Source organism: Balaenoptera borealis (genome assembly GCF_965194805.1).
Source record: "Balaenoptera borealis genome assembly, chromosome: 14".
Lineage (NCBI taxonomy): Eukaryota > Metazoa > Chordata > Mammalia > Artiodactyla > Balaenopteridae > Balaenoptera > Balaenoptera borealis.
The window spans coordinates 26,259,137-26,286,634 of NC_138875.1; the positions used below are offsets into that span (position 1 = coordinate 26,259,137).

Sequence of the window (27,498 nt, forward strand, 5' to 3'; positions counted from 1 at the left end):
AGATGCGCAGAGGGACCGCCCTCACTCCAGGTGCGGGAACTCTCAAACACTAAATCTGCTTCCCCATCCATCACCTGGTCTGTGCTGAAAGAGTCCAAGAATCCCTTTTAGAGCAAGGAGATGTGCCCCGAACTTTACCAACTGAATTCTGACTGTTCAATACAAAGTTCACCATTTGGAACACTTCATGTTCCTACGGCATTGGGGGGTTCCTCAAAATGCAGGCCAGGACTGCTCTACTTTTTATCTGACATATTGCCTGGCCCAGAGATGACTTTTGCTTTCTTCTGTGTAATACATGCATGGTGATACAGTACATTCTGATTTATAATAAGAATGTGATTGTAGCAATACTCACTGATCTGGAGCATAGTAATCTAGGAATGCCTCCTCTCCAGAGATTCTACGGGAACCAAAAGTTAAGCCAAAAGCCTTCTGAGCAGCCAAAAAAAAAAAAAAATATTGCAATATCCACGCACTAACATTTTAAGCATTTTACTCATCAGGCCCATATCCCAGCAGGTTAACAACATTTCTAACATGATTCCAATAGGTTTGGCTCCCTGTATCTCTAGTCAATTAAAAAGATCAGAGGAGAAGCTAGAGACAGACACACTGACAGTAGGAAGAGGTCATAGCTCTGGACAGTGAGTGAGAATAAAATTTTCAAAACTCTAGAAAGTGAGTCCAGAGCCCCAACCACACAGCAGTCTGGGGTCATTTATTCCAGGGGCAAATATCTTTCCATACTTCTACCTGCCCCTACTGCCAATAAAAAAGGCAATAAGCTCTAATGCCTCATGCGTAATGAAATAGAAGAGGGTGAGACACAATTCTTTGAAAAGTCTATCTATAAGAGTTAAAGCTTTTATAGTTTGGGAGCATAGAGCTAAGCCTTCAGCTATCCAGAAAATGTATCTCCAGAATAACTCATTTATCCTTTTTTTTTCTTTCACTATATTCACATTTCGTGTTTCCCCCAAAGTGTTCAAAAGAATCCAGACAAATTTATAAACCAGGAGAACAGTTTGCCACACCGAGAAGCAGGTTTCATTACTTTCCAGGCAAAGGTGTCCTGGAGCTAGGTCACCCTGGCTCAGGAGAACTGAGTGTTAAATGTTCAGGAGTTTTATGGGCTAGCATTAAACACAGCCATTATTAGACATTAAATTATATAAACTTACACTCAAATAACATACTAAAGACAGAGGTAATAAAGAGTCAAAGCTCATCACTTCTTAATCATCTTACTGGATTTTACTCTTATCAAATCTGTGGTGAAAATGCCTCCTAATGGTGGCTACGGCCCATCACTCCCAAGGCCACATTCAGTGACATCCCTTCGGCAGCTTGAAATGGCCATGGTAGGAGAAATTGGCAAATGCCACACTTGGGGTTTGTTCGGGGTCTTTTTCCCCCCAGAAAGGTGGTTGTTAAACATGTACCAGTACAACACTGTTTGGGACACACACACCTCCAGCTGTTAAGGTTACACTGTGGATTCCTGAGCAGGGGAAAGTCTCTCTGTCTGGGGAAGTGGAAAGGGAGATGGGCTGGTTTTCAGGTGACCTCTGGCTATGTGACCTCAGGCAAGTGGCTTCCTCTCTTGGGGTCTCCCTTTCCCCAGCTGTAAAATGGGAGTATTGAACTTGACAGTCTCTAAGGTCCCTTCTGGTTGTAACACTATCTGACTCTAGGACTCCTCATTGACTCTCAAGTCAAACAGACATAAATGTATTACAGTCTGGCCCTTGGCAGGTGGGAGGGATAGAATTTAGCTATAGAGCACTTCCTCTTTCTCAAATACTGCCCAAAAGAATGTAATAACATGTGTAAAGCAGTCAAAAGGACCCAGACCAAGTTGAACAGGATCACAGAACATGAGGTTCCCATTTACTTTCATTCATTCTTCAGCCTGCAACTTGCCATTAACACCAGCGAAGCTATTTCTGAAATTCAAGGTATTCGCTAAATAATAAAAGCCCCAAGAAATCTTGTAAGTGTTCAGTATTACGAACCAGAGACTTACAGATTGATGCCCTGGAAAACGAAAAGGCTTTGGAGTCAGAAGACCTGGATTTGGGTTCTCGACATCCCAATTCACTTTTTCTGCTTGTATAAGCTTGATCAACTGAAATATCCTCCAGACCCAGCTTCCAATAAAATGTGAACAATTTCTGGTAGTATAGACTGTGCAGCCTTTCTAGAGAGACTTTTTGGTGGTACTTATTCAATTTAAGTGTCTGTCTTATGACTCAGCAACCGTTCTCTTGAGTTTGCTTCCCACAGAAATTCCCATCCAGGCTCATCAGCAGTGCAGATGTTTGTGTGCCAGAGTTGGAGGCTACCAAGGTTTCCACTAGGGGGCATAGATGAGTAAACCATGACTGACTCACAAGGTGGAATATTATGCAACATTTAGAGGCAGGGAGTAGATACACACAGCAACACAGATCACTCTTGTAAGCACAATGTTGAATAAAAAAAATACAAACAAGAGTGAGAGCTAAAGAAAATTGCCACTTATGTAAACAAAAATTGCACACATGCTAAACAAAATATACGTTTTAGATATGCACATATAAATAACAAGATAAACATCAGACACATATAGAATGATTGTCTGTGTGGAGGCAGAGAAGTGGGAGTGGGAGAAGGAGAGAGATAAAAGATAGTGTATTGATTAATTAATTATGAAAACAAGAGAGGGGCAGCATACAAACTAGATACTTAATGTGCCGTGTAATAAGTATGATGAACTCAGCCCTCTAAACCTAAGCCCAATTAAAAAATAATGAAAATTATAATAATACTTTACCTACCCCCACACAGTTTTGGTGAGGGTCAAATGAATAATGTATGTGAAAATAATTTGTGAACCATGAAATGTTACTCAGGTATATTATTATAATCATCATTTTTGCAGTATATCTGAGAAACAGTGAATGAGGACTGAAAGAAATATTTAAGGAATGTAGCAAGGTATCTCATCTTTCTGTCCTGATAATTTTAACTGATAAGGTTAAAAATCCCTTAATTAAACATGACTCTGTAAATCACAAGTTTTTAAATAAAATTGTGGTCACTCTCGATTCTTCTGAGGAACATATTTGTGGTCAACACTGCCAATCACCAGCCCATCGGCATTCTCCCTGCTTCCTTAGGGATCCAGTTGTTCACACAGCATGGTGTCTTTATTTCCAAAGGATCAGCTGTGATTTGTCCAAGACGAGCACAGCAACCCCATTTCTTGGAATGGAGTGAGTAATTGCTGTAGGTGGGACTCAGATCTGGGAAAAGATATATCAGGGGAAGTTTGTTTGGAGGAGCCTTGTGGAAGAAAAAATTTCCCTGTTTAAAAAGAGAGAGAGAGAAAGAGATAAGGTCGAAGGCTTTCATCTCCTCTTACCTTAAACATGAAGATGTGCTGTTTGCAGCTGAAGCAGCCACTGTGACCATCAGACAGGAAGCCTAAGAACAAGCAGACAAGATGGGGTTAATTGAGCAATATGGAGAAAGAACCAGTTTCTAGCTGACTCAGATGGCTGAGCCACCACACCAAATCTAAAACTGCCTAGACCTCTGGCTATTTGAGTTCATTAAACGTCTTTATTACTTTAGACACTGTGAGTCAGATGTTACTTTCAGTCAAACACTTCCCTGCTGATACAATATTTAACCAGGCCGGACTTGAAAGAAGATGTCCATTTCCTATGCACATTCTGAGGGAAACATCCTCATCTTCCCACCTTCCCAACATTTTCCCAAATGTTATATTTGGCAGACTTTACAGGAGCAGAGAGCTGTGGTTTAAAGCAAGTGGGGCCTGACTGTGCTTTGTGTCAACCAGGAGAGCCAGCATGGGTGAAGTAACCCAGGCCTCTGTTTGACACGTCAGGAGTTCTGAAAAGGTCACATACCTAATTTTACCTCTGAAGACAAAGATGATGAGAAGTGCCTCCTAAGGAAAGGTCAAGGACAAATGTGTGGGCTGAAGATGAGACAACTTATGGCCTTAAAATGCCATTGGGTCTGGGTGTGGAAGAGGACTTTGACTTGTTCTGTGTGGTCCCACTGGACCAATGGGGGGAAGTTTTAACTTGGGATCTCCAATTAGAGTTGCCCAACTCCAGGAGAGCTTATGCTATAAGACTATGAGCTCCTGGGCCCTTAATGTGTCCAAAATAAAGCATTCTTCACTGAATAGCAAGTCTTTAGGGTTCCATTCAAGCCCAAGATTCTAAGATTATGTAATCCTCATGAAAAAAATGCAAATTATCTTCAGGATCATAATTCAGTCAATACAGGTGATAGCAGGCCCTTGATGAAGATAACAATGCAGAGTGGAGAATCTGAGGTCATCAAAAATTCTTTTCCAACTCAACATTTTTGAGAACAAAAAAATATGGTCATTTCCTAAAGAGTTGAAAATAGAATTACCATATGATCCAGGAACTCCACTCAAAAGAACTGAAAGCAGGGTATCAAAGAGATATTTGTACACCCATATTCATAACAGCCTTACTCACAATAGCCAAAAGGAGGAAGCAACCCAAGTGTCATTGATAGATGAATTAAAAAATGTGGTTAAAAAAAATGTGGTATATGCATACAATGGAATATTATACAGCCTTAAAAAGGAAGGAAATTCTGACTCATGCTAAAACATGGGTGAACCTTGAGGATGTTATGCTAAGTGAAATAAGCCAGTCATAAAAAGACAAATACTGTAGGATTCCACTTGTGTGAGGTACCAAGAATAATCAAATCCACAGAGACAGAAAGTAAAATGGTGGTTGCCACAGTTGTTTAATGGGTACGGACTTCCAGTTTTACAAGATGAGAAGAGTTCTTGAGATTGGTTACACCACAATGTGAATGTACTTAATGCTATTGAATTATATACTTAAAAGGGTTTAGATGGTAAATTTCATGTTATGTGCTTTTACCACAATTTTTAAGGGATAGGGTTGTTAGGTATTTTTATAGAACCCAGATCCAGGAGATCTTTTCTCCACAGTCCTGGATGCAAGGACCCCCATCCCCTCCACAAGCAGAGGAAAAGCAAACCCCTTCTCAGTGGCACCAAGGAGGAGGAAGGAACAGGCGCAGCCACTGCTCAGAATCTCTACCCAATAGCTGGCCCTGTTTTGGAGAAGCTATCCTCCCCCTCCTACAAATGGCATTGCCCTGACTCCTGCTGTAGCCTTTTCTCCATCTAAACAAAGAACCGTAAAAGGAATCATTGAATTAAATAAGAGTTACCTTCAACCTCAGCCATTCTGACCCCCCTGTTCTTGAGACCCAGAGGGGGAAAATGATTTTGCCTACCATCATGCCTCAAATTAGTGACAACCAAAACTAGAACCATCAGAGTTCCAAAAACCAGCCCCTCCACTCACAGGTAGGTTGGTGCAAGTATTATTTAGCATTGCTAAAGAACTTCAGATTTGCAAAGTGCTTTATGCTCATCTATTATTCATGCACTAATGAGAATACTTAGATGGTGCCTTTTCTCCAAGGAACTCAAAGCACTTTGTAAATGTTAACTCATTCACCCTCTATGTCCCAATGGGACAGACAGAAATCCTCACCCCCTGGCTCTGCACTTGGTAAAGAGTAAGCCCAGCAGAGGCAGCAAGCGTGACGGAAGGCAGACTCAGAACCAGGGACTTCCAAGTTCCTGTGCCCTCACTGTCTTCTATCCCTCTAAATAGTGCTCCTGGTACTGAAATTAAAGCCCTAGAGTCCAATGAGATATTTCTCTGAGACTGAACGGCATGCATGATACCAGATAAACAGGGCTTAAGTTGTAGAGAGAGGGAGAAAAAAGGGAGTAAAGATAAAAGGAACATTTTCTAGCCATATTATAACTGCTCAATTATTTACTGAGCATTCAGACTTGCAACTCCTGAATCATCTTACTGAATCCTCATCTTACTCGTATGATTAGATAATGATTATCCTTTTTCAAATAAGGAAACTTGGGGACTGGAGACGTTAAGAAGCTTTCTCAAGGCCACCCCTAGACTGTGGCAGCACTGTGACTAGAATCCAGATCTCGCTCCAGGGTTTGTGCTCTAAAGCTACATGTGAAACTGCTTCTTCCCAACGTTAAGGGATAATCATGCCAGAAACCATTACTCAGTAATGTCACAAAATCCTATTCTTAGGAAAAGTTACCAACCAAAGTCAATAAGGAGGCAGATGGATGAAGGAAAAACCCCAAAAGGATTTTCTTTTTTTTTTTTTTTAATTAATTAATTTATTTATTTATTTTTGGCTGTGTTGGGTCCTCGTTTCCACGCAAGGGCTTTCTCCAGTTGCGGCGAGCGGGGGTCACTCTTCATCGCGGTGCGCGGGCCTCTCACTGTCGCGGCCTCTCCCGTTGCGGAGCACAGGCTCCAGACGCGCAGGCTCAGTAGTTGTGGCTCACGGGCTTAGCCGCTCTGCGGCATGTGTGATCTTCCCAGACCGGGGCACGAACCCGTGTCCCCTGCATTGGCAGGCGGATTCCCAACCACCGTGCCACCAGGGAAGCCCAAGAGGATTTTCTTACCCTTCCCTCTGGTATCCCATCACCTGTGACTTACATCCACCATGGTACTAGCCGTTCATAGTACAGCTACACACTTACAAGACTGCCTCTCTTCCACCGGACTATGAGCTCTATGCCTTTGTCTTCTTTGCAAAGAAGTGTCAACATAGTACCTGATTCCCAGGAGGTGCCCAATATGTATTTTTTGGAAAGGAGGGAATACAAGACTTTAGGATAGCCCTTAATGCATGTCTGAACCAATTGTCAGTGATCTTACGATTCTATATTTATAGCTATTGACATAGGTTGTAAGTTTCATTTTGAAATTTCTCTCTATACCCGTCATCTTCCACAAATAGGGAACAATCCATCAACAGATTATTGAAGATCTGCACCTTTACAGGGCTGTGGGTGTTCTGAAGACATCCATGAGGTAATCTTTACCCTCCCAGAGTTTACATTCCAGTTAGAGGCATGATAATGACACACAAGAGGCAACTGATGAATGACACGAGATAAATTCACATGCTAAACTGAGGTTAAAACTAAAGAGTTTGGGGGAGTTGGGACTGGGGAAGGCTTAATGAAGAGAGTGATATCTAACAAGACCTAAAAAGAAGGTTAAGTGTGGCTAGGAAACAAAGAGAATGGTCCCACTGAGAGAACACGTGGTGCCAAGACAGGGCAGTGAGTGTGGGCTGTGGACAGGTCAGGAGGAGAACCAGCCTGCCAGGAGCAGGTGGGGTGTATTACACAGGCATTTCTTTGCCAGGCACAGAAACTCACTCAACTTCTTGAAAACCAGCCACTGGCATGGGATGTGCAAGAAGCTATTCAACATTAACCTCAGTGGCAAAAAATCATTTCTCTACCCCTTTGTTCACTAACAAAGGAGAAGGGCTTTAAACTGGGGTGTCCTCTTTTAATGAATACTAACTCACTGAGATTCATAACTTGAGTTGAAAAACCAAGAAATCAATAAAGGAGCAACGCATTCTACATTCTACATGATATTAAAATTTTCTGGTACTGCAGTAATTAAAACTTCAAACACTAATAAAAGACTGTACAGTTAATTAGCAATAGTCATAAAAGTCTAAGAACAAATATCCTATGTATTAAATACAACAACTAATGTAACTGCACATACAGAAGGAAAAACTTAAGGGAGAGATGGTTACAATTTTGCCCAGTAATGTCAGCTCAGAAACTGAAACACTGTTTTCCTTGGTGTTTGTGGCTACAATTCCTTATTGTGTAATATTATTATTACACAATTCCTTACTATAGTAATATTATTTTCATATAATCTTTACTATTGATATCAGAATGTTTTATTTCTCATTAGTAGGTCCTGTTTCCTTGGGGAGCCAGAAAATTTAACACACCCTGATTAAGCTACCATCTAAATTCCACATTGTTTTCTCATCCTAGAGACCAAACTTATACATAAAGACACATAGACACACACACACACACACACACACACACATCCAACTGGTGACTGGTTTTACACATAAGTGAGGTCAATAGCCACCTCTCTAGCATAAGTTGAAGACCTAAGGAGCATCCCTCCCCAGATCAAAACTACCTCCCTCACTAGCCTTACAACATTCCATCTTCAAGACAGCTTGATGAAAGGCTCCTGGAGGAACACAACAACCCCCATGAAGTATCCCTACCAAAAAAATCAACTTTAAATCTGGTAACACCTCCAGATTTAATGACCAATTTATAGGAAATAAATGGGATAGAGGGACATATTAAACAACACCACTGGGATGCAGTCAGAAAAATCCAAACTGTGAAAAATTCTATAAGACAAAAACCCAGTTTCTTCAACAAATAAATTGCAAGGATAAAAAGAGATGGAAGGGAGGGAGATCAGCTCAGTGCTTTGTGACCACCTAGAGGAGTAGGATAGGGAGGGTGGGAGGGAGATGAAAGAGGGAGGGGATATGGGGACATATGTATATGTATAGTTGATTCACTTTTTTATAAAGCAGAAACTAACACACCATTGTAAAGCAATTGTACTCCAATAAAGATGTGGGGAAAAAAAGAGATGGAAGGGGACTCTATAGATTAAATATTCAAAGATACCCAGCAATCATGCTCTTTGGAATTTACCCAAAGGAGTTGAAAATTTATGTCCACGCAAACATGTACATAGTGTTTATAGCAACTCTATTTATAATTTCCAAAACTTGGAAGAAACCAAGATGTGCTTCACTAGGTGAATGGGTAAATAAAGTATGGTACATCCAGAGAATAGAATATTATTCTTTGCTAAAAAGAAATGAGCCACTGGGACTTCCCTGGTGGCACAGTGGTTAAGAATCCGCCTGCCAGCGCAGAGGACATGGGTTCGAGCCCTGGTCCGGGAAGATCCCACATGCCGTAGAGCAACTAAGCCCATGCACCACAAGTACTGAGCCTGTGCTCTACAGCCTGAGAGCCACAACTACTGAACCCTCGTGCCATAACTACTGAAGCCCACGCACCTAGAGCCTGTGCTCCACAACAAGAGAAGTCACCGCAAGGAGAAGCACGTGCACTGCAACCAAGAGCAGCCCCCACTCACCGCAACTAGAGAAAGCCTGCGTGCAGCAACGAAGACCCTACACAGCCAAAACTAATAAATTTAAAAAAAAAAGAAATGAGCTACCAATCCATGAAAAGACATGGAGGAAGTTTAAATGCTTATTACTAAGTGAAAGAAGCCCATCTGAAAAGATTACATAATGTATGATTCCAATTATGATGTTCTGGAAAAGGCAAAACTTTGGAGACAGTGAAAAGATTAGCAGTTGCTGTACACTCTGTGAGGGCAGGGACTGTGGTACTCTGTGATACATCCTATACCCAGCACAATGCCTGGACCCAACTAGGTATTCAATAAGTGTTTGTCTAAATTAATAAAAGAAAAATGGAATCACATGATGATCTGCCAGTCTAAGAAAATGTGACTCACAAGAATTTGAAAAACAAAAAAAAGATAGAGACGTTGATATAAAGTCCTGCCTGGTAGAGAGAGGTGAAAATCAATGATTTCTCAAGCTGCAACCCGGGTGAGGAATACTTTGTTAAATATGGAAGTTAAAGGATGCCCAGGACAGCTACCTGTGGGGAATGGGATAATGCCAACTTGGGGGTCAGGACCACTGGCTTCTTTTCTGGTCTCATTTCTGTAACCACTTGGCTGTGTGCCCTGAGCTTCCATTTCCTCTTCCATGAGATACACCATTGGAGCAGGGATTTCTGCACTCCCAGCTTGAATACACATTGAATCTACAGCCAAAGCAGTAGGACAAAGAATCGGATGTCACAAAAATGTTCAGTTAACAGAAAAATTTCCCCTGTGTCTTGGTTGGATTTCCCCAGAAATAGACTTTAAGACAAGGATTTGAGTGCAAATACTTTATTTGAGAGATGATCCCAGGAAGCAACAGAAGTGAAGTAGGAAAGTGAGACAAGGAAGAGAAGGAAAGCAACAGTGGGTGAGCCGTCAACCAAGTGACCACCGCGGGCAAGCTCAGTCATGCTGGCAGACAGTGTAGAACATGCCACAGAGTTCTGCTACCTGAGGAGTAGGTAAGCAGTAAACTTATACACCTACTTCCATCAGTCTTTGGCTGGGGGCTATGCCCAAGGGCAAGCTTCCAACAGGTTCAGCCTGCAAGGAAGTCACAGATGCTCAAACTTGGAAGCCATGGGCATGTGCTAGAACAGTTACTGCTAAATGGATATGGGCAGCGTGTTGACAGCATTAGTGACAACCTGGGGACTTAACTGGGTACATTCTTACCTTTTGCTTTTTCTCCTACTACTTCCCAGAGAGTCAAGTGCAAAGAAAATCAAGTCTTGAGATTTGTCAATGGCTGGAATTATTCACTGTGATTTTTACTGCTGTATCTATGTTCGTCTGTGCATTCCTTCTTTCTATAAGACAAAAAAAGTGCTGATTCAACACAGCCTCAGTAGTGTGGGCTTGAAGGCTGCTACAAGAATCTCCTGTTAGTGCTCAGAGCAGCAGTTTCATATCTTTGTCGGCTGAAGAACACTTCATCATGTTTCTGGACCCTGCTTTTTTTTTTTTTTTTTTTTTTAACAGCTTCAGGGAAGGACTCAAATTCCATCCAATTAGATGTGTACAACTTCAGCTGTTTTGAATCCACCTCCATGTGAATGAGACCCTATGGAACTGGTTCCTCAGGATGAGGAAAGGGGTTCGAATATTGCCCTGAATTTTTTTTAACCTATGCAGGCAGCCTTTTTACCAACAAAGAATATGACTTACCCAGAAAGTATTCCTTTAAAAAATCGAAATAGGAATTACAATCCTGCAGATTGTGTAACAAAAACCACATTCACAGAAAGATAGACAAGATGAAAAGTCAGAGGGCTATGTACCAGATGAAGGAATAAGATAAAACCCCAGAAAAACAACTAAATGAAGTGGACATAGGCAATCTTCCAGAAAAAAGAATTTAGAATAATGATAATGAAAATGATCCAAGAGCTCGGAAAAAGAATGGAGGCAAATATCGAGAAGATACAAGAAATGTTTAACAAAGAACTAGAAGAATTAAAGAACAAACAAACAGAGATGAACAATACAATAACTGAAATGAAAAATACACCACAAGGAATCAACAGCAGAATAACTGAGGCAGAAGAACGGATAAGTGACCTGGAAGACAGAATTGTGGAATTCACTGCTGCGGAACAGAATAAATAACAAAGAATGAAAAGAAATGAAGAGAGCCTAAGAGACCTCTGGGAAAACATTAAACGCAACAACATTTTCATTATAGGGGTCCCAGAAGGAGAAGAGAGAGAGAAAGTTCCCAAGAAAATATTTGAAGAGATTATAGTCAAAAACTCCCCTAACATGGGAAAGGAAATAACCACCCAAGTCCAGGAAGTGCAGAGACTCCCATACAGGATAAACCCAAGGAGAGACATGCCAAGACACATAGTAATCAAATTGGCAAAAATTAAAGACAAAGAAAAATTATTGAAAGCAACAAGGGAAAAACGACAAATAACATACAAGAGAAATCCCATAAGGTTAACAGCTGATTTCTCAGCAGAAACTCTACAAGCCAGAAGGGAGTGGCATAATATACTTAAAGTGATGAAAGGGACGAACCTACAACAAAGATTACTCTACCCAGCAAGGATCTCATTCAGATTCGATGGAGAAATCAAAAGCTTTACAGACAAGCAAAAGCTAAGAGAATTCAGTACCTCCAAACCAGCTCTACAACAAATGCTAAAGGAACTTCTCTAAGTAGGAAACACAAGAGAAGAAAAGGACCTACAAAAACAAACCCAAAACAATTAAGAAAATGGTAATAGGAACATATGTATCGATAATTACCTTAAACGTGAATGGATTAAATGCTCCAACCAAAAGACACAGGCTCACTTATGTATTAAGGAGCACCTCAATATATAAGGCAACTGCTAACAGCTATAAAAGAGGAAATCGACAGTAACACAATAATAGTGGGGGACTTTAACACCTCACTTACACCAATGGACAGATCATCCAAACAGAAAATTAACAAGGAAACACAACATTTAAATGACACAATAGACCAGATAGATTTAATAGATATTTATAGGACATTCCATTCAAAAACAGCAGATTACACTTTCTTCTCAAGGGAGCAAGGAACATTCTCCAGGATAGATCACATCTTGGGTCACAATTCAAGCCTCAGTAAATTTAAGAAAATTGAAATCATATCAAGCATCTTTTCTGACCACAACACTATGAGATTAGAAATCAGTTACAGGGAAAAAAACATAAAAAACACAAACACATGGAGGCTAAACAATACACTACTAAATAACCAAGAGATCACTGAAGAAATCAAAGAGGAAATCGACAAATACCTAGAGACAAATCACAATGAAAACAGGATGATCCAAAAACTATGGGATGCAGCAAAAGCAGTTCTAAGAGGGAAGTTTATAGCAATACAATCCTACCTCAAGAAACAACAAACATCTCAAATAAACAATCTAACTTTACACCTAAAGGAACTAGAGAAAGAAGAACAAACAAAACCCAAAGTTAGTAGAAGGAAAGAAATCATAAAGATCAGAGCAGAAATAAGTGAAATAGAAACAAAGAAAACAATTGCAAAGATCAATAAAACTAAAAGCTGGTGCTTTGAGAAGATAAACAACATTGATAAACCATTAGTCAGACTCATCAAGAAAAGGAGGAAGAGGACTCAGATCAATAAAATTAGATATGAAAAAGGAGAAGTTACAACAGACACCACAGAAATACAAAGCATCCTAAGAGACTACTGCAAGCAACTCTATGCCAATAAAATGGACAACCTGGAAGAAATGGATAAATTTTTAGAAAGATATAACCTTCCAAGACTGAACCAGGAAGAAATAGAAAATATGAACAGACCAATCACAAGTAAGGAAATGGAAACTGTAATTGAAAATCTTCCAACAAACAAAAGTCCAGGACCAGATGGCTTCACAGGTGAATTCTATCAAACATTTAGAAAAGAGCTAACACCCATCCTCTCAACTCTTCCAAAAAATTGCAGAGGAAGGAAAACTCCCAAACTCATTCTATGAGGTCACCATCACCCTGATACCAAAACCAGACAAAGATACTACAAAAAAAGAAAATTACAGACCAATATCACTGATGAATAGAGATGTAAAAATCTTCAACAAAATACTAGCAAACAGAATGCAACAGCATATTAAAAGGATCAAACACCATGATCCAGTGGGATTTATCCCAGGGATGCAAGGATTCTTCAATATACACAAATCAATCAATGTGATACACCATATTAACAAATTGAAGAAGAAAAACCATATGATCATCTCAATAGATGCAGAAAAAGCTTTTGACAAAATTCAACACCATTTATGATAAAAACTCTCCAGAAAGTGGGCATAGAGGGAACCTACCTCATCATAATAAAGGCCATATACGACAAACCCATAGCAAACATCATTCTCATGGTGAAAAACTGAAAGCATTTCCTCTAAGATCAGGAAGAAGACAAGGTTGTCCTCTCTCACCACTATTATTCAACACAGTTTTGGAAGTCCTAGCCACAGCAATCAAAGAAGAAAAAGAAACAAAAGGATGCAAATTGGAAAAGAAGAAGTAAAACTGTCACTGTTTGCAGATGACATGATACTATACTTAGGGAATCCTAAAGATGCCACCAGAAAACTACTAGAGCTAATCAATGGATTTGGTAAAGTTGCAGGATACAAAACTAATGCACAGAAATCTCTTGCATTCCTATACACTAATGATGGAAAATCTGAAAGAGAAATTAAGGAAGCATTTACCATTGCAACAAAAAGAATAAGATAACTAGGAATAAACCTACCTAAGGAGAAAAAAGACCTGTATGCAGAAAACTATAAGACACTGATGAAAAAATTAAAGATGATACCAACAGATGGAGAGATATACCATGTTCTTGGATTGGAAGAATCAATATTGTGAAAATGACTATACTACCTAAAGCAATCTACAGATTCAATGCAATCCCTATCAAATTACCAATGGCATTTTTACAGAACTACAACAAAAAATCTTAAAATTTGTATGGAGACACAAAGGACCCAGAAGAGCCAAAGTCGTCTTAAGGGAAAAAAATGGAGTTGGAGAAATCAGACTCCCTAGCTTCAGACTATACTACAAAGTTACAGTAATCAAGACCATATGGTACTGGCACAAAAACAGAAATATAGATCAATGGAACAGGATACAAAGCCCAGAGATAAACCCACACACCTATGGTCAACTAATCTATGACAAAGGAGGCAAAGATATACGATGGAGAAAAGACAGCCTCTTCAATAAGTGGTGCTGGGACAAATAGACAGTTACATCTAAAAGAATGAAATTAGAACACTCCCTAACACCATACACAAAAATAAACTCAAAATGTATTAGAGACCTAAATTTAAGACCGGACACTATAAAACACTTAGAAGAAAACAGAGGAAGAACACTCTTTGACATAAATTACAGCAACATCTTTTTTGATACACCTCCTAGAGTAATGGAAATAAAAACCAAAATAAACAAATGGGACCTAATGAAACTTAAAAGTTTTTGCACAGCAAAGGAATCTTCAAACAAGACGAAAAGACAGCCCTCAGAATGGGAGAAAATATTTGCAAATGAATCAACGGACAAAGGATTAATCTCCAAAATAAATAAACAGCTCATGCAGCTCAATGTTAAAAAAACAAACAACCTAATCCAAAAAATGGGCAGAAGACCTAAATAGACATTTCTCCAAAGAAGAGATACAGATGGGCAAGAAGCACATGAAAAGCTGCTCGACATCACTAATTATTAGAGAAATGCAAATCAAAACTACAATGAGGTATCACCTCACACCAGTTAGAATGGGCATCATCAGAAAATCTACAAACAACCAATGCTGGAGAGGGTGTGGAGAAAAGGGAACCCTCTTGCACTGTTGGTGGGAATGTAAATTGATGCTGCCACTATGGAGAACAGTATGGAGGTTCCTTAAAAAACTAAAAATAGAACTACCATATGACCCAGCAATCCCACTACTGGGCATAAACCCAGCGAAAAACATAATTCAAAAAGACACATGCACCCGAATGTTCATTGCAGCACTATTTACAATAGGCAGGTCATGGAAGCAACCTAAATGTCCATCGACAGATGAATGGATAAAGAAGATGTGGTATATATATACAATGGAATATTACTCAGCCATAAAAAGGAACAAAACTGGGTCATTTGTAGAGACGTGGATGGATCTAGAGACTGTCATACCGAGTGAAGTAAGTCAGAAAGAGAAAAACAAATATCGTATATTAATGCACATATGTGGAACCTAGAAAATGGTACAGATGAACTAGTTTGCAGAGCAGAAATCGAGACACAGATGTAGAGAACAAACTTATGGACACCAAGGGGGGAAAGTGGTGGGGAGGGGGGGCGGGTGCTGTGATGAATTGGGAGATTGGGATTGACATGTATACACTAATATGTATAAAATGGATAACTAATAGGAACCTGCTGTATAAATAAATAAATAAAATTAAGTTTTAAAAAAAAGAAATTGTAGTATATATCTTCAATAGAATACCACTCAGCAATGAAAAGAAATGAACTATTGACACACATAACATGGATGAACCTCAAAATCATTATTCTAGTAAAAGAAACCAGACACAAAACACTATTATATGAGTCAGCTCATATGAAGTTCTAGAACAGGAAAATCTAACCTAACTAACCTATACTTATTTAGGCATGAAGAAGTAGGCATAACTGTGTTTAATAAAGGAATGGGGATTTTTTTCTTAAAAATAAAAAATAGAAGTAAAAACAGTATTTTTACTGTATTTCTTTTTTTTCCCACAATTGAATTTGGTCCAGCCACTGTGTTTTTGGTTGGAATTTTTCCTGCTGTTGTGACTGTTTGTCTCTATGACTCAGATGACCGTCCTAGCTGATATTGTTTCCTCATCAGCACATCGTTCTCGCACTATGCAGACGCAGCCTGAGGTGATTTGGAGGCAGTCACTGGTAATGGCACCAGAAGCAAATCTGCCAGTCCTATCTGGGGCTTGTCTCAGCTTCAAATGCAGGTGACTAAATGACACCTGCCTGCCTCTGGCTCCTCCATCACCAACACACACACACACACACACACACACACACACACACACACACACTGTTGTGGGCTTGAGCCAACTCTGTAAAGTGCAGTGCTCAACTGAAACTTATCAGAACACTTGGAAATGACACCGAGAGTCATTGAATGTGAACATCAGGAGCCTGTTTCTGATGACATTTTCAATCACCAAGGATTTCCCTGTAAGCCATGCTTGTCTGTTTTTTCAAATTGCAGGAAAGGACATTACTCACATTATCTTTCTCTCAAAATGGGGCAAGAATTTCAGCAAAAAGGGGTTGATGGACTGGGTTTGAAATTCGGGGCTCCCTCTCCCTCCTCCAGTTAAAGGGTAAAACCTGCTGGGCAGCTCTAACATGCTGAGAAGTCAGAAATTTCCTTGCAAAATGATTCATAATGTTTAAAAACAGAATCATTAAGCAGCAGGTTTTTTGTTTGTTGTGAACCACTACTCTCACATAACAAGGGGCAATGGAGACCAAGAAATCAAAGATAAAGAAAACCCACAGAGAGACCTTCAAGATGGCAGAGGAGTAAGATGTGGAGATCACTTTCCTCCCCACAAATACATCTAAATGTGGAACAACTCCTACAGAACACCTACTGAACGCTGGCAGAAGACCTCAGACTTCCCAAAAGGCAAGAAACTCCCCCATGTACATGGGTAGGGCAAAAGAAAAAAGGAAAAGCAGAAACAAAAGAATAGGGATGGGACCTGCACCTCAGGGAGGGAGCTGTGAAGGAGGAAAAGCTTCCACAGACTAGGAAGCCCCTTCACTGGCAGAGACGGGGGTGGCGGGGGGCAAGCTTCGGAGCCACGGAGGAGAGCACAGCAACAGGGGTGCAGAGGGCAAAGTGGAGAGAGTCCTGCACAGAGAATCGGTGCCGACCAGCACTCACCAGCGTAAGAGCCTTGTCTGCTCACCAGCCGGGATGGGTGGGCAATGGGAGCTGAGGCTCTGGCTTCGGAGGTCAGATCCCAGGGAGAGGACTGGGGTTGGCTGCATGAACACAGGCTGAAGGGGGCTAGTGTGCCACAGCTAGCCATGAGGGAGTCTGGGAAAAAGTCTGGAACTGCCTAAGAGACAAGAGACCATTGTTTCGGGGTGACTGAGGAGAAGGGATTCAGAGCACTGTCTAAATGAGTTCCAGAGATGGGCGCGAGCTGCAGCTATCAGCATGGACCACAGAGACGGGCATGAAACGCTAAGGCTGCTGCTGCAGCCACTAATAAGCCTGTGTGCAACCACAGGTCACTATCCACACCTGCCCTACCCCCCGGGGGCCCCTGCAGCCAGCCACTGCCAGGGTCCCATGATCCAGGGACAACTTCCCCGGGAGAACACACGGTGCACCTCAGGCTGTTGCAACGTCACGCCGGCCTCTGGAACCACAGGCTCGCCCCGCATTCTGTACCCCTCCCTTCCACTGACCTGAGTGAGCCAGAACCCCCGAATAAGCCACTCCTTTAACCCCATCCTGTCTGGGTGGGAACAGACACCCTCAAGCGACCTACATGCAGAGGCAGGGCCAAATCCAAAGCTGAACCACAGGAGCTCTGCGAACAAAGAAGAGAAAGGGAAATTTCTCCCAGCAGCCTCACAAGCAGCAGATTAAATCTCCACAATCAACTTCATGTACCCTGCATCTCTGGAATACCTGAATAGACAAAGGATCATCCCAAAATTGCGGCAGTGGACTTTGGGAGCAACTGTAGACTTAGGGTTTGCTTTCTGCATCTAATTTGTTTCTGGATTTATATTTACCTTAGTTTAGCATTTAGAGCTTATTATCATTGGTAGATTTGTTTATTGACTTGGTTGCTCTCTTCCTTTTTTTTAATATTTTTTTTTCCTTTTTCTCTTTTTGTGGTGTGTATGTGTATGCTTCTTTGTGTGACTTTGTCTGTATAGCTTTGCTTTTGCCATTTGTCCTACAGTTCTGACTGTGTTTTTTTGTTCTTTGTTTTTTAGTATAGTTTTTACTGCTTGTTAACTTTGGTAGATTTGTTTTTTGGTTTGGTTGCTATCTTATTTCTTTCTTTCTTTTTTTTATTACTTTATAATTTTATTATTTTTAATAATTTTTTTACTTTTTATTCTAATAACTTTATTTTATTTTATTTTTTTCATTCGTTCTTTCTTTTTTTCTCTATTTTCTTCTGAGCTGTGTGGCTGACAGGGTATGTTGCTCTGGCCGGGTGTCAGGCCTGTGCCTCTGAGGTGGGAGAGCGAAGTCCAAGACATTGGTCCACCAGAGACCTCCCAGCTCCATGCATTATCAAACAGCGAAAAACCTCCTAGAGATCTCCATCTCAACGCTAACACCCAGCTCCACTCAACGACCAGCAGGCTACAGTGCTGGACACCCTATGCAAAAAAACTAGCAAGACAGGAACACAACACCACCGATTAGCAGAGAGGTTGCCTAAAATCATAATAGGGTCACAGACACTCCAAACACACCATCAGATGCGGTCCTGCCCACCAAAAAGACAAGATCCAGCCTCATCCACCAGAACACAGGTACCAGTCCCCTCCACCAGGAAGCCTACACAACCTACTGAACCAACCTTAGCCACTGAGGGCAGACACCAAAAATAATGGGAACTACGAATCTGCAGCCTGTGAAAAACAAACCCCAAACACAGTAGCTAAAGCAAAATGAGAAGACAGAGAAACACATAGCAGATGAATGAGCAAGGCAAAAACCAACCAGACCAAACAAATGGAGAGGAAATAGGCAGTCTACTTGAAAAAGAATTCAGAGTAATGATAGTAAAGATGATCCAAAATGTTGGAAATAGAATGGAGAAAATACAAGGAATGATTAACAAGGACATAGAAGAACTAAAGAGCAAACAAACAATGATGAACAACACAATAAATGAAATTTAAAATTCTCTAGAAGAAATCAATAGCAGAATAACTGAGGCAGAAGACGGATAAGTGAGCTGGAACATAAAATAGTGGAAATAATTATCACAGAGCAGAATAAAGAAAAAAGAATGAAAAGAATTGAGGACAATCTCAGAGACCTCTGGGACAACATTAAACACACAAACATTCGAATTATAGGGGTCCCAGAAGAAGAAGAGAAAAAGAAAGGGACTGAGAAAATATTTGAAGAGATTATAGTTGAAAACTTCCCTAATATGGTAAAGGAAATCATCAATCAAGTCCAGGAAGCGCACAGAGTCCCATACAGGATAAATCCAAGGAGAAACACGCCAAGACACATATTAATCAAACTATCAAAAATTAAATACAAAGAAAAAATATTAAAAGCAGCAAGGGAAAAGCAACAAATAACATACAAGGGAATCCCCATAAGGTTAAAGCTGATTTTTCAGCAGAAACTCTGCAAGCCAGAAGGGAGTGGCAAGACATATTTAACATGATGAAAGGGAAAAATGTACAACCAAGATTACTCTAAAGGATCTCATTCAGATTCAAGGGATAAATTAAAACCTTTATAGACAAGCAAAAGCTAAGAGAATTCAGCACCACCAAACCAGCTTTACAACAAATGCTAAAGGAACTTCTCTAGGCAGGAAACACAAGACAAGGAAAAGACTTACAAAAACAAACCCAAAACAATTAAGAAAATGGTAATAGGAACATACATATCAATAACTACCTTAAATGTAAATGGATTAAATGCTCCAACCAAAACACATAGACTGGCTGAATGGATACAAAAACAAGACCCATACATATGCTGTCTACAACAGACCCACTTCAGACCTAGGGACACATACAGTCTGAAAGTGAGGGGATGGAAAAAGATATTCAATGCAAATGGAAATCAAAAGAAAGCTGGGGTAGCAATTCTCACATCAGACAATACAGACTATAAAATAAAGACTATTACAAGAGACAAAGAAGGACACTACATAATGATCAAGGGATCAATACAAGAAGAAAATATAACAACTGTAAATATTTATGCACCCAACATAGGAGCACATCAATACATAAGGCCATTGCTAATGGCCATAAAAGGAGAAATCGACAGTAACACAATAATAGTAGGGGACTTTAACATCCAACTTTCACCAATGGAGAAACCATCCAAAGTGAAAATAAATAAGGAAACACAAGCTTTAAATGATGCATTAAACAAGATGGACTTAATTGATATTTAGAGGACATTCCATCCAAAAACAGCAGATTACACTTTCTTCTCAAGTGCTCATGGAACATTCTCCAGGATAGATCATATCTTGGGTCACAAATCAAGCCTTGGTAAATTTAACAACATTGAAATCGTATTAAGTATCTTTTCCTACCACAGCGCTTTGAGACTAGATATCAACTACAGGAAAAATCTGTTAAAAATACAAACACATGGAGGTTAAACAATACGTTACTAAATAACCAAGAGATCACTGAGGAAATCAAACCTAGAGACAAATGACAATGAAAACACGATGACCCAAAACCTATGGGATGCAGGAAAAGCAGTTCTAAGAGGAAATTTTATTGCAGTACAGTCCTACCTCAAGAAACAAGAAACATCTCAAATAAACAACCTAACCTTACACCTAAAGCAGTTAGAGAAAGAAGAACAAAGAACCCCAAAGTTAGCTGAAGGAAAGAAATCATAAAGATCAGATCAGAAATAAATGAAAAAGAAATGAATGAAATGATAGCAAAGATCAATAAAACTAAAAGCTGGTTCTTTGAGAAGATAAACAAAATTGATACACCATTAGCCAGACTCATCAAGAAAAAAGGGAGAAGACTCAAATCAATAGAATTAGAAATGAAAAAGGAGAAGTAACAACTGACACTGCAGAAATACAACAGATCATGATAAATTACTACAAGCAACTCTATGGCAATAAAATGGACAACTTGGAAGAAATGGACAAATTCTTAGAAAAACACAACCTTCGGAGACAGAACCAAGAAGAAATAGAAAACATAAACAGACCAATCACAAACACTGAAATTGAGACTGTGATTAAAAATCTTCCACAAACAAAAGCCCAGGACCAGATGGCTTCACTGGCGATTTCTACCAAACATTTAGAGAAGAGCTAACACCTATCCTTCTCAAACTCTTCCAAAATATAGCAGAGGGAGGAACACTCCCAAACTCATTCTACGAAGCCACTGTCACCCTGATACCAAAACCAGACAAAGATGCCACAAAAAAAGAAAACTACAGGCCAATATCACTGATGAACATAGATGCAAAAATCCTCAACAAAATACTAGCAAACAGAATCCAACAGCACATTAAAAGGATCATGCACCATGATCAAGTGGAGTTTATCCCAGGGATGAAAGGATTCTTCAATATATGCAAATCAATCAATGTGATACACCATATTAACAAATTGAAGGAGAAAAACCATATGATCATCTCAATAGATGCAGAAAAAGCTTTCGACAAAATTCAACACTTATGTATGATAAAAAGCCTCCAGAATGTAGCATAGAGGGAACTTAACATAATAAAGGCCATATATGACAAACCCACAGCCAACATCGCTCTCAATGGTGAAAAACTGAAATCATTTCCACTAAGATCAGGAACAAGACAAGGTTGCCCACTCTCACCACTATTATTCAACATAGTTTTGGAAGTTTTAACCACAGCAATCAGAGAGGAAAAAGAAATAAAAGGAATCCAAATTGGAAAAGAAGAAGTAAAACTGTCACTGTTTGCAGATGACATGATACTATACATAGAGAATCCTAAACATGCTACCAGAAAACTACTAGAGCTAATCAATGAATTTGATAAAGTAGCAGGATACAAAATTAATGCACAGAAATCTCTTGCATTCTTATACACTAATGATGAAAAATCTGAAAGAGAAATTAAGGAAACACTCCCATTTACCATTGCAACAAAAAGAATAAAACCTAGGAATAAACCTACCTAAGGAGACAAAAGACCTGTATGCAGAAAACTATAATTCAGTGATGAAAGAAATTAAAGATGATACAAACAGATGGACAGATATACCATGTTCTTGGATTGGAAGAATCAACATTGTGAAAATGACTCTGCTACACAAAGCAATCTACAGATTCAATGCAATCCCTATCAAACTACCACTGGCATTTTTCACAGAACTAGAACAAAAACTTTCACAATTTGTATGGAAACACAAAAGACCCCGAATAGCCAAAGCAATCTTGAGAAAGGAAAACAGAGCTGGAGGAATCAGGCTCCCTGACTTCAGATAATACTACAGAGCTACAGTAATCAAGACAGTATGGTACTGGCACAAAAACAGAAACATAGATCAATGGAACAGGATAGAAAGCTCAGAGATAAACCCATGCACATATGGTCACCTTGTCTTTGATAAAGGAGGCAAGCATATACAGTGGAGAAAAGACAGCCTCTTCAATAAGTGGTGCTGGGAAAACTGGACAGGTACATGTAAAAGTATGAAATTAGAGCACTCCCTAACACCATACACAAAAATAAGCTCAAAATGGATTAAAGACCTAAATGTCAGGCCAGACACTATGAAACTCTTAGAGGAAAACATAGGCAGAGCACTCCATGACATAAATCACAGCAAGATCCTTTTTGACCCACCTCCTAGAGAAATGGAAATAAAAACAAAAATAAACAAATGGGACCTAATGAAACTTAAAAGCTATTGCACAGCCAAGGAAACCATAAACAAGATGAAAAGACAACCCTCAGAATCGGAAAAAATATTTGCATACAAAGCAACTGACAAAGATTAATGTCCAAAATTTACAAGCAGCTCATACAGCTCAATATCAAAAAGACAAACAACCCAATCCAAAAATGGGCAGAAGACCTAAATAGACAGTTCTCCAAAGAAGATATACAGATTGCCAACAAACACATGAAAGGATGCTCAACATCACTAATCATTAGAGAAATGTAACTCAAAACTACAATGAGGTATCACCTCACACCGGTCAGAATGGCCATCATCAAAAAATCTACAAACAATAAATGCTGGAGAAGGTGTGGAGAAAAGGGAACACTCTTGCACTGGCAATGGTGGGAATGTAAATTGATACAGCCACTATGGAGAACAGTATGGAGGTTCCTCAAAAAACTAAAAATAGAACTACCATACAACCCAGCGATCCCACTACTAGGCATATACCCTGAGAAAACCATAATTCAAAAATAGTCATGTAGCACAATGTTCATTGCAGCTCTATCTACAATAGCCAGGATATAGAAGCAACCTAAGTGTCCATCAACAGATGAATGAACAAAGAAGATGTGGCACATATACACAATGGAATATTACTCAACGATAAAAAGAAACGAAATTGAGTTATTTGTAGTGAGGTACATGGATCTAGAGACTGTCATACAGAGTAAAGTAAGTCAGAAAGAGAGAAACAAATACCGTATTCTAACACATATATATGGAATCTAAAAAAAAAAGAAAAGAAAAAAAATGGTTCTGAAGAACCTAGGGGCAGGACAGGAATAAAGACGCAGACATAAAGAATGGACTTGAGGACACGGGGAGGGGGAGGGGTAAGCTGGGACAAAGTGAGAGAGTGGCGTGGACATATATACACTACCAAATGTAAAATAGATAGCTAGTGGGAAGCAGCTACATAGCACAGGGAGATCAGGGTGCTTTGTGTCCACCTAGAGGGGTGGGATAGGGAAGGTGGGAGGGAGACGCAAGAGGGAGGAGATATGCGGATATATGTATATGTATAGCTGATTCATTTTGTTATGCAGCAGAAGCTAACACACCATTGTAAAGCAATTATACTCCAATAAAGATGTTAAAAAGAATACATTACAAAAAAGAAGAAAAAAAATAAAATAAAATATTTAAGGTGAAAAAATAAATAAATAAATAAATAAAATACATAAACAACAAGGTCCTACTGTATAGGATAGGGAAGTATATTCAAGCTGATTCGGATATATCTGAATCAGTTTGCTGTACACCAGAATCTAACACAACACTGTAAATCAACTATATTTCAATTTAAAATAATAATAATAATAAAGTAAATTAGGTATGAAATATCAAAAAACTAATTTAAAACATTTTAAACCACATTGTTAGCTTTATTAATCAATATAGGCCAAGTTATGCTGAGGTTAACAATAAGTGACCCCAAAATCTTAGCTGCTTACCACAACAAGGATCTCTGTTTTAGTTATTGCTTCATACAAGTCACCCCAAATCTTAATGGCTTAAAACCACAACAATCTCTTGTTTCTCATGATGCTGTGGTTTGGTTGGGCAGTTCTGTGCTCACTCATAGGCACCCATCTGCTGGGTCATTGGGAGCTGCAGGCTAACAAGGCCTCACCTTGGTAGAAACAGCTAGAAGGCAGAACTTCTCTGTAAGGTCTCTCATCTTCCAGTGGTCTAACCCACGGGTCCCCAACTCCTGGGCCAGCAGACCAGTACCGGGCCACACAGCAGGAGGTGAGTGGTGGGGGAATGAGTGACGCTTCATCTGCCACTCCCTTTCGCTCCCCATCACTCACATTACCGCCTGAACCATCCCCGCCCCGTCGCACCCCCCTATCCCCCTCCCCGGTCCATGGAAAAATTGTCTTCCACGAAACTGGTCCCTGGTGCCAAAAAGGTTGGGGACTGCTGGTCTAACCCAAGCTTCTTTACATTGCAGTTGGGTCCCAAGAGAGCGAAAGCATCTTGTGGCCTAGACTCTGGAGCTCGTACAATGTCACTTCCACCACAATCTAACAGTCAAAGTAAATCACAAGCCAGCCCAGATTCAAGGAAAGGGCAGCATAGACATGCAATCTACCCAGTTTATTTCTCAGTCATGCAACATGCCCACTGTAGGGCAACTCTATGTTGTTTTCAACCTGGACTGATGAAAGTCTCAAAATATTTCCAATGTCAGGTCAAGGGAGAAGAGATCATGGTAAAGCACATGAGGGCTCCTAAAGCTTCCAGACAAAGTGATCTTTGCTCATATTTCCAAATATGTAATTGGCCAAAGCAAATTACATGGTCAAGCCTGTTGGAGTGCGCTGGCATTATAAGGATACCTTAAAAGAGATCATTATTAGAAATGTTAGTGAAGTGTGAGCTAGTTAGGTGAGGAGAGAGAAGGAAGCCACAAAATACCTTGATAATATACAATGCTAAGAATCACCTTCCAAGAGAATATTTTATGTGATACTAACAGAATTAACTGACACTGACAGTTATGGGCTCTTATGGAGCCCACACCCAAGATGCCAAGCTATTAGAGTCTCAAAGGGCTTATGTCACTTCTGTGTTCAACACACACCAAGTGCCCCTCTGCCATGGAAAGATTTCTCTTCCGGTTATAAAACTGCAGTGCCGGAATCCCCAAAACTTTCCTCAAATCCAGCCTACTCCACTGACGGTCACAGGTACAGGAAAATGTTAGGATAAGTCAGTGTCAGTGACCATTTACTGACCATCTCCTCTGTACGTGCTGTAGTGAATGCCAAACTAGAAGATAACCTCAAAGGTCAGGAAGACAAGATCTAAGCATGTTAAATAATCAAAGATCAACATAAAAGCTTATATATAACAGATAGCTACTGTCTGCTTTCTGCTCCCCAGGCCACGTGCCACTGAGATATCTGTACTTCTGTTGGTAGTTTAAAATACACTTAAGGCACAGGAAAGTATAGCAAACGGCAAGGCAGCATGTGAATGATAACGTAGGCAGTAGAGAGTCCGGGTGCTAGAAAAGATCAGAGGAAGGAAAAATTGCCAAGGACTGAAATTGTCATATTATAGGAGGAGGAATCGGAGCTGAACCTTAGATGACAACACAAGATTATCCTTGGAGAGAGATGGAAAACCTTTTTAAAATGTGAGAACAACATGAACCAAGCCACTCTTCCTGGGAGGTTCTCAAGGAATAGGCTATAGGAAGGAACAGAAGGAAATGTCCTGCAAAGTAACAAGTTATCACTTCCTCAATTTGGGCTCCAAATCACAATACAAAAAATCTCTAGTAAGAGGCTAGGCCAGGTGGCCCATTCTCTTCCCTAAATTGGTCAAGCCTCCAACTAAAATAGCCTCCCATTTAGTTCCACTTTCGCCAGTGCCCATATGCAAATGCCAAATCTTACTAAAGTCCTAAAAGGCAGGGTGAGGCCCATCTACCTTGTACTGACCTTTTATGGCACAGCAAATGTGGCCTCTAGCAAATATGGCCCTATCAGCTTCCTGAAATCTGACCAATTAGATTGGCAATCCTCTTCCTTAAGAAGCAAGAAGGAGTATAATGTTGAACTCCTGAGCACTAAGTACCAATTGGACCGTCCATCACGAAGTGTAACCAGAGTCCTAAGGGGTTTCCACTAAAAGATGAGGGTCAGGTTTGGCAGCAAGAAGGGACTGATGAATCTGTGCCTTCATTGGCTCTTGATGGTAGGTGCAAGGATTGCTAATGTCAACACTTTGCTTCCATATTAGTCTTCGGCGGATGTCTTTCTCATTTCTTTCTGTTCCACAGTGGGAAGACTCATTTCTTCAGAGATTTCTGTAACAAGAAATGTAGAATCTAGAAAATGTTGGTTTGGTTTTGGGTTTTGGTGTTTTTAGTATCACGTGTCCTGCTGGCAACACAAAAGTCCCCCAACTCTCTGCCCCAACCTTCAATACAAAGAAGAGGATTTGTCTTCTCTGTACCCCTATATTGTTTTTATTCTGAATCACACAAGTTACTCTTGGGCCCCTACGTATAATACAAAGAGTCTTGCTGACACTATGCTTGAACCCCCGTAGTACATCCCCCAATGCTGGGAAGGGCTAAACCTGGTGAAACTGGAAAGTAAGTGCTTCTTCTTTTAGGGCCCTTTCTTCCTGTTCTCTTTCCCTCTATGGATTGCACCATTTCCTCTCTAATCCCAGGTACCTGCCATTGTCACACTTTTTAACACCGTCAAGCTAATCAAAATATATAATCTTGGGAAAAATCTGATAAACTAATTTATCCTAATTTATAAATGGTTGCTTGAGTTTAAAGAAATGTCCAAAGAAACAAATCACCATTAGTAGAATATCAAGTATTAGCAGGGTAGCAAGGAAGTTATTTTGAGGGGTGGAAGGTTTTGCTGGCACCTCTGAAATTCCAGAATTTCCACTTGTTCCTGCGTCTAACACTTTGGGCCTATACAAAATCCTATCTATCAATGCTTACTACTTCCTACTTCCTGCCTATAGCCAGCTTTTTTACAAAAGAAATCTGTGGGATATTTATTGTATTCCTGGGCAAGAAAAAAGAGATGGAAAGTACATCAGCCCCT

At 40.0% G+C, this 27,498-nt stretch overlaps 1 protein-coding gene across 7 annotated transcripts in view; it reads right to left on the reverse strand.

Moving 5' to 3' along the window:
• LOC309610446 (uncharacterized protein) overlaps positions 1 to 27,498 on the reverse strand; it is a 174,984-nt gene that overhangs the window by 131,570 nt on the left and 15,916 nt on the right. For 5 of the 7 annotated variants that reach the window (XR_014233943.1, XM_082353365.1, XM_082353364.1 and 2 more), the window contains exons 2-3: positions 17,140 to 17,317; positions 3,410 to 3,471 (exon numbers count right to left, since the gene is read on the reverse strand). Coding sequence is in view for 4 of the 7 variants with exons in the window: in XM_082353365.1 (XP_082209491.1) it covers positions 3,410 to 3,471; positions 17,140 to 17,317 (240 nt within the window). In the remaining 3 variants the exon portion in view is untranslated. The other 2 variants (XR_014233944.1, XR_014233945.1) reach the window with 2 other exon arrangements.